Raw genomic sequence first — 9088 nt, 5'->3', positions numbered from 1 at the left:
AGCTCTAAAATAAAAAATTAGTCAAAATTAGTCAAAATTGGAAGCGTTTTATTTTGTCAAAAATAATTTTATTAACTCAAATACTAACGAGTTTTCACATAATCTATTGTCATTCTTTCAGCTAAAACCATTCATTCTTAAGTGTGATTTTTAAAGAACAAATATCAAATTTTCATGCCAACCGGAGAGTGTGGTATAGATTGGTAAAAAATGTATCCAATAAAGCAAAGACAGAACTACAAGTGGAGTCAATAAAAATTTCTTAAACATGATTTTTTTGCCGGGTCACGAAATATGTATGTGTTCTTCATGTTAAGCTAAAACCTTTCCTTCTGTTTATTATATATGGAATCATTAAAATTTCACAATCAACATTATATTTACTGATCACGACAGTTGTATGCGTTCTACCTATATTAGCTAACACAGTCCTTTCAGTCCAACTCCGTTTTTTTTTCTCAATTTCGTGCTTCAACCGTATTAATTGCTAAAGGGAGAAATTCGAATCAATGCTTTAGTGAGGCGGTAATAGCTCATAATGGATGGCACTATTGTCATTCTGCGAAATTTTAGATCTGTGTATTGCTACTGCTTGGAGAGCTTCATCTTGTTTTCATCAAAATATTTTTGATATATTGTTATTGCGTATCATCCAAATTTTTTTTCTATCACTTTTTCTATTTTCAAAAATAGCTCAATTTAGTTGTGGTTTCAATAGCAATTCATTATCCATTAAATTTTTTATAACTTAATTAATGAGAAACTCAAGGATTGATCTTCTTTTTGCACCTTATCCATAATTTCAGTGGTTTTTCTGACAATAGACTGACTAGAGCCACGAACATCTTTTCCGAGATGTTTTACCATAAGCATAATCAGAACTAACCGTTCAATATATCTGTGTGTGTTGTATTACTTATGCATTCGTTATGAGTTGAAGTTGTTTTTAAGTCTTTAATACTTCAATAATTAGCTGAATTATAATTTGGTTTTTAAAAATACTCTAACAAAGCGCAAACACGTGTAAGCTAATCGAGTTCCCATATAAATGAAACTTTTGACAAATGTATAACCAACCTAGATTTTCACTATTTCCTCAGCATATCGGAATATATATATTTTTGTATTCTATATATATAGATTAATTAATTCGAAAATAAAATATTTTTTTATGGTTATTAATATATTTCCGAACAATAATTTGTTTAAACAGCAGTGAGTTATTTTAAGATACTATTTAAATTTTTCAAATATAATAATAGCTAGACTTGGTAAACTTATATGTTTATATAGATTAAAATGACGTACTTTAATACATATACATATATTGTATGATAATGATGTCAAGTGGTGTTTGAAGATAAGGATTCCTTTAAATTTACTTTCATAAAGTATAATTTTTCTTCGTTCTTAACATGTATTGTGAACTAAATTAAGCAGACGGCTTAGCTTAGTTCGGTAAATAGACAATTTAAACCGTAAACTATTAAACTTATGGAAGATTGCTTTAGATAGTTTTTGAACATACATACTTACTATACTATGTGAGGGCTTTAAAGTAATTGGTTAAAGATTCTTCGGTAGAAATAAAAACTTTATATATACGATTTGATATATATAGATGTTCTGATCTACGGTTCGTCATCAGTTAGAAGATAAATAAATGATAATGATTCTAGTATAGTTAAAGTTTAGTGTGAGGCAAGGATAAGTCCCCCAGCCACAAAAGAGTAAAAGTGCGCAATAGCACTAACTCAAATCACTACAACAACATATACGATATTTTAAAACTATATACTACGTATACAATTAATTTATTTTTCTTTTAGGATGTTAGTTCTAAATAAAAGAGATCGGTTCTACATTACTTTTATCTGTACTGAATAGAACTGGAAGTTAAACTTACTTTTGTTTTTGAATAGAAACTCTTGTTATAAACGACTGTATTTGCAACCATATAGTTCTACAATTATATTACTTACACTTAACTAGTGTAGACAGAGATCAGTTATTTTGTGTGGGATAAGGCCCCCAGTCACAAAAGTGTAAAATTGCGCAATAGCACTAACTCAAACATCAACAACAACAACAACTAGATAATACATCACAAATTCACATAGAACATAGAACTAGAATAGAATAGAAAGTGATAGGCTTCTAAGTTCTCAATGAATTGGACCACTGTGATCGCAGTAGATCTACTATGACAAAAACTGATCCCTACCGAATAGGAGACTTTCAGACTTTCAAAATAAGCTACCTACAAAACCTTTTTTTTAGAATCTTTTAATTATTCATTTGTCAAAAAGTAATTTTTAATGTTCTCGGTGAAAGCAGTTGAATCTAAAAATACTAGAAGAACTAAAAATAGAATAAATTAACATTTCATATATAAATATTAGTATATTTTTAGAGCAAATTTAAATTTACGTATATAGGAAATTATAACATATATAAAAGCGGATTTAAATTAATGTTTAAACCAATTTTCATTTTATTATTTAAGGGTAAATATTTATTTTTTGTCTGTACCGTGACGTAAATGACTTTAAAGCAATTTAGTTATTATGAGGTCACAATTTTTGAAATAAGTTCATGGTGTTCTTTTTTTTTTGATGCAATATATAATTATTTATTTATCATTAATTATTATTTTTCCATACACCTGTAGTATACTAAAAGATTTGAGTTTTCTTTTGTATTACAGAAGGTGCTATTAGAATAGGGTCCTATATTTTAACGTTTAACCTGCGCAGCGTGATTGCAACGAGTGGTGGGTCAAAGACAGATATTCAGCGTAAAACTAAAAAACTATAAGTAAAAAACACAGTGGATCCATGGAGCTAAGAATAAAGTATGGAATACTAAATATAATCGCTATTTAACTCAAATGTGAAGTTTTGATATAATGGAATATATTACAGTAGCTACAAAGAATTTAAACTGGTTTATTAAAAATTTTTGGGTACTACTCAAAGTAATTGTTGTGAAGCAGTAGTTAATAGGAGTTTCATTTTTTCATACACTAAACTCATTACCTGATCCGTAAATCAACATGACATTGTTAGGAGAACTATCGATTCGTATCTACATATAAGGTAGCAGATGAAGGAAGCGGATAGTAGGGATAGTGTGAAGACGAACACCGGCAAATATAGTAAGAAATATATAAATATCGTGGCATAAAAGAATAGTTAATAGGAGTGTCGATTGTTTATACACTGAACTGATCACCCGATCCCTAAACGTACATGATATTTTAAGGAGAACTTTCGATTGCAATCCACAAAGCAGCAGACGAAGAAAATGGATAGTAAACATAGGGTGAAGACAATCGGCAGATATAGTGGGAAACATTAGAATAAAAGAAATGTGAAATAAATATTTTATACACTAAAGATAAGAGTTAAAAATTTTATTTTGTCGCTAAGTTTAACTTAAAAAAAAACAAATAGTAACAACATATGTTAATAACATTGATTTACATTAAATAAATATAACTATAAAATATGATAATATTAATTAAGAACATTACAATATGATAAATTTTTATTAATATATTACGACTAGTTTTTGTTGTTTAAATATTTGCAACTAATACAAATATTATATTTACGCATTAAATATAATTAAAATTAATTTAATTTCTTTAGAGTCAGTTTAAAAATATTCTCCAGCTGCGGCATAGGCTTTAGGACAATTTACTCGTGCTAACACCGTGTATGGTGCTTCCGATTCTGTTTTTAAAGTTTTGAATTTGGAAACAATATTCCACAAATGTATGAGATATGATGTATTTGTTTTTTCTAACATTGAATCCAAATATTTTTCTTCAAAAAAGTTTTGCAATTCCATCCAATTAATGGCATAAAAAGCATTCTTATCATAGACATGAAAACCATTACAGCAATCAGGATTATTTTCAAGTTCCAAAACCTTTCTAGTGCAACAAGCTCTTCTCATAACTTTCGTTATGACACCTGGACCATTATGCGGCCACAAAGTTCCGCTGAAATTTCTTTGAAATTCTAATAACCATTTATGGGCTATTTCATGTCCATAGCCAATCGGTGAAACATTGAGGACAGCGTTATTAATGCTTATATTTGTTTCCAGTCCAACGAAATTTAATGGCATCGATTCCATGCTTCTCAATGTTAAAGTGTCCATATCAAGATAAGTGCCACCGAAATGCCATAACGTTAAAAGACGAAAAAAATCGGAGAGGTGAGCTGTTAAATATCTGTAAATTAGAAATTAGAAAAAAAATTAATTACATTAATATTGTTAATTAATTTATAATAATTTTGTTTACTTAACATTATTATATCGTATCTGTTTTGATTTTGAATTTTTTTTATGTATTGTATTAAATTAAATTGAAGTTCAATTTATTACAATAAAATTTGAAATGCGCTTAATTGATGTCGATTAATTTATAATTAACTGTACCGATAGAATTAGATGATATAAAAACATATACCTAAAATAAGTCAAATATTTTATATTCTTACATTGATTTAAATAGTTCAGCACCATTAAACCACTTTTCCACTGGAGAATCCTTCGTAAAAGCCCATAAATCGGCATTACGCATATGCACATTAGGATAGGAAAGTATAGCGTCCAATATTGGATACTCGGCTTTTTTGTCCATATAGCGTGGGCTAGCATACAATAGAAACACATCATAACTAGGGTTATGCAAGGCAGCTGATTCAATTGCACAAGCCTGTCTGACTGTTAAACCTATGGGTTGTGTCTGCATTTTGGGATTGGGACAACTTGTTTCTAAAAAGAATATTGTACGTCCTGGCGTTGGTTGTCGTTCAGCTAATAGGACATCATCTAAACGTTGTAAGTGTTCTGGAATTTTTGACCCACTCAATTTATCTATGTAGCACTGCAAAATAGCTGGCTTCATCGGATCATAAAATGAATAAATTAACGCGATGGTAAACATAACTAAAACCAGCATGGCAAAGAGGAACTGCTTAAATGATTGCTGAGAATATGCCGATAGAGCTTTTCCTCTTTTAATTGAAATTGCGACCATTTTTAATCTATTACTAAAGCGAACCGATACACTTCAAAGTTGCTAACAGTTTGAGTTTGAATTTATAATTGCAAACCAATTTTAAGTGTCAATACGTCGAATTAAAAATTTCAACTTCGATATTTATTTGAACAGTTGTTTGACGAATTTTGAATGGGCTCGATAGATACAAAAGATCCTTTATAATTTTTTACTCATTGTATATATATATAAATATATATTAATGCTAATTCATATATGTTTTATAAAATTATTTACATAATACGCATATCTGCACTTTGTTTTATTTTAAGTTAAGTTTACCTATGTGTGAAAGATTCGGTTAAGTTGGAAAAAAGAAAAGATATACCTAAGATACACATACATCACAGTTAACTGACGCATAAAATATGTGTCTTGTTTTGTGATACAAAATATATTTTCATTAAATTTTGGAATCCTGTTATTAAGAATATTTTAATTTAATTATAGCGCTACATTAAAATTTATACTAAATAGAATATACATATATACAGTTAGTAGATTAAGTTATTTTTTTTTACGTATTTTTAATTAGTATTTTAAAAATGGGATAAACGTTAAAAATGAGATTAAAGGGCATAGCGTACACAGATTTCCTGAAATGCAAATAAAGCCTCTTTCATACTCTTTTACTCGCTTCAGCGATTGTCAGAAAATAGACCCAGTTTTCTGAACTAGCTTTTTTTAAACAGAATTATATCTGGAGTTTCCAAGTTACTCCATATGGCTTTCATTGAACAGGATGAGATACTGTTGCTATTCTATTACTTATAAAAAAAATATAAAAAAAATTTGTCAATAATAATTTTTTCATTAATATGCCTTTTATGTGACAGCCTTGGGTTAGCACAACGGAACTATAGATGATTTAACTGGAGTTTTCGCAGACTTACGATTTTAAATTTTTTTAGCACTATTGTACATTACGTTTCAGTTATTTTGTAACCTTTTCGATGAGATCAAATAGCAATGCGCAATTATCACTCCAAAAAACTGTCGCAATGCAATGTCAGTCGGGAAGTTCAACCTCTTCATAATGTCTACTGAGAAACCCTGGTTTGAAATTTATTTAAACACTGGTGTAATTACTTTAGCAATCATACATATGGACTCTTATAACTTTCTTTTGCTTTAATTGTTCTAACACATAGACCGGAACTGTAGTTGCTGTTAACGACTCATAGTCTCTTTTGTTCTTGGAAATAGTAGGAGGAAGACGGTTGAGTACTGTATTAAATACACAGTTTAAGACATGGCAGATTTCTACAATACTTTTCTTTTAAATTTTTATAAGTAACGTCGCATTCAATAAGTTTTGTAGATAAGTTTTTGTTCAAATTGCTTTTAAGTCTGCATTAATGACTTTTTCCATGAGGAAATTTATTAGTTTTTATTATTTTGTATATCAGACAAAGTTTTTTAAAAATAAAATTTTGAAAAATGAGAAAGGTGTCTTGCAGGGTAATATCCATATTCCATACTCTTTGACCCTGAAAGTTGACTAATTGGCTTGTTGTGTGTGTGTGTGGGTGATTACACTTAACAAATACTGTTTCTTATATACATTATACCATATATTATCTTATGAACTCACTACCTGTATTTATTACATACTTCGCATTTACTATGAAAACCTTTAAAAGGTTTAGTTTTAAGAAGACGAGACAAATATTTCAAACAAATACATAATATGTACTAAATATATGCATTATAATTAAATTTAAAAAAAAATTTCTTTATCTATTTTTTTTATTTGTGTGTAAATATTTAAATATTTGTTCACAAAATAATCATTATTATTTAATTGAAGTATTTTGCGTAGGTCGCTTTAAAATTAGTTTATTTCTGTTTTCTTAACAAATAAATACTTAGAATTACTCGAAATAACTAGTTTATTTGAACGTAAATTATTGTGTGATCCCAGAAGTTTCAGCTGTTAATATCTGAAACACATTTAAACGAAATATGTAGGTACGAATGTAAATAGTTACGTTTGGTCTTCGACTCTTTTATTTAGAAGCTGTTAAACTTATTTTAACCAGTTATGATAAAACTTGAACCGATTACGATACTAATTCAGTTATCAAAGTAGTAGTCTTATTAGAATCACAATATAAGATATATCTTCCAGTTAAGTGTAACCTAATATAGTAGTAAACTTTTTTGCTAAGAGCTAAAGAAGAACAAATAGGGTATTTGGTAGGGTATTTCTCCTTCTTTCAAGATGTTCCACTTTTCCACTAATAAGTAGTAAGTAGTAATAAGCTATAAGTAATAAAATATTAATATAAGTGAAATAAAATAAATGATGAATAATAATAATCTAAGTAATTCTCTGATTAGTATAGAAATCTCATAGATTTTAATTTAATTAATTTAATATTTTTTTGAAATATTAGAATTACTAATTAAAACTTTAACATTGTATTTAAAAATGTTACGTTTCAGAATAAAATTTCATTTCTAAAAATTGTTGTTTTTGTTTTCATGGTGTAATGGATTGTTATAGAAAAATTTGCTACTGACCTAACATATTTATAAAAAAGTCAAAGCACTTTGTATTACAATTCAAGAATTCGTTAGAAGTGACTTAAATATTTTCTACATTTGTGGAAGAGAAAAGTCTTACAGTCATGCAATGCACATTAACTTTATTTCTTAAACAGAAAAATCAATATTTACAAGAAATAAATTAAACCAAATTGCGATGTTTTCTAAAGAAAAAACCTAATAACAGTTGAAATAGAGACATTTGATATTTGCAATAGAAGCAAATACATATTTAAAAACTTACTTTAATATATTGACAAGTATATTCTATATATATGTATATCCCATACAAAGATGTGTAGGAACCTACGCAGAGAAACTGCGCATCCCCCATAATTCTCAGTTGTGGAAACCCGCAGGAAAAAGAAACCATAATACATTTTCTCTGTGAATGTCCGGTTTTGGCGTCTAGAAGATATAGGTGCTTTGTTAGTTTATTAGATTGTTCATCGGTGAATGTCGGGATGGATTAAGTCTTTACCATAGTAGAGAAGACTATGGCTCTTGCGGGGAAGTGGTAGTAAAACTGCGAAAAATCACTGATAGAGGTATATGGAAGTTATATAATGGCCTGCCACTGCAACCAACCAATCATATACTATACTTTGAACGAAGACAGTAAATCAAAAGTTATACACAAATTCATTGTATTTTTTATACTATTTAGAAAAATAGGTATGAAAGCAGATTACTACTTACAAAGACAATATACTAGTAGATATTCCAAATTGGGCTGCGCAAGATATAACTAATACTACTGTCTTTGCAGCCTGTACTCTTACTAGATTCGTTTATCAATTTTTTAATAGGGAAAAATAAATTTATAAAAAAGATTGTGGAAAAAAGAGTTATTCACAATATATTAGCAAGCTAAACGCCAATTTTAATAAAAGAATATTTTTGAAAACTCATTGAAAAATAACCAGATCAGGTAACGTGATAAATTTTCAAAAGAAATATTCTTCTCAAAAAAAATATAAGTTTTATATCACAATAAGTCTTATATAAAAATATTTTTTAGGACTTTGATATCTTTGTTACGCTTTGATATCTCATTGCTAAGAACATGAAGCTGACATATAACCCAATAATTCGACCGTCACTTCTGTATGAGTGTGTAAAGTTCAGCAAGGCCACAAACACTACTATTCACCAGCTAGAAATTTCACAAAGCCAATGACATTCTCAGGGACCTCAAGATTGATCTAAACAAAAAATACATAAAATAAAAAAAATATTTTTGAAAATCTTTATATAGACTTTCAATCGCAAAAACTGTTGTATACGATATATAAGAATCAAGATTTTCAAATTCAAATTTCAAAAAATGTAATAATGTGTTACAAAGGAAATTAATCAAAACCTATAAGATCTTTCGAAGTAACAATCAATTTCAGTATTTTGTTTATACTGAAAAATTTAAATTCAGCTCAAAACTCGTCAAAACTTTATAAAAAAAAA

At 28.3% G+C, this 9088-nt stretch overlaps 1 protein-coding gene across 1 annotated transcript; it reads right to left on the bottom strand.

Annotated features, from left to right (window-relative positions):
• Positions 1-3660: 3660 nt before the first annotated feature.
• Positions 3661-5202, bottom strand: LOC119685228 (lactosylceramide 4-alpha-galactosyltransferase-like). The gene is made up of 2 exons (XM_038099464.1): positions 4515-5202; positions 3661-4243 (listed from the first exon to the last, which is right to left on the bottom strand). Exons 1-2 carry the CDS (start codon positions 5054-5056, stop codon positions 3661-3663), a joined length of 1125 nt encoding a protein of 374 aa, XP_037955392.1. The 5' UTR covers positions 5057-5202.
• Positions 5203-9088: the final 3886 nt, after the last annotated feature.

Source organism: Teleopsis dalmanni, chromosome 2 (genome assembly GCF_002237135.1).
Source record: "Teleopsis dalmanni isolate 2A chromosome 2, ASM223713v2, whole genome shotgun sequence".
NCBI lineage: Eukaryota > Metazoa > Arthropoda > Insecta > Diptera > Diopsidae > Teleopsis > Teleopsis dalmanni.
This window is presented reverse-complemented; position numbering and strand designations above follow the sequence as displayed.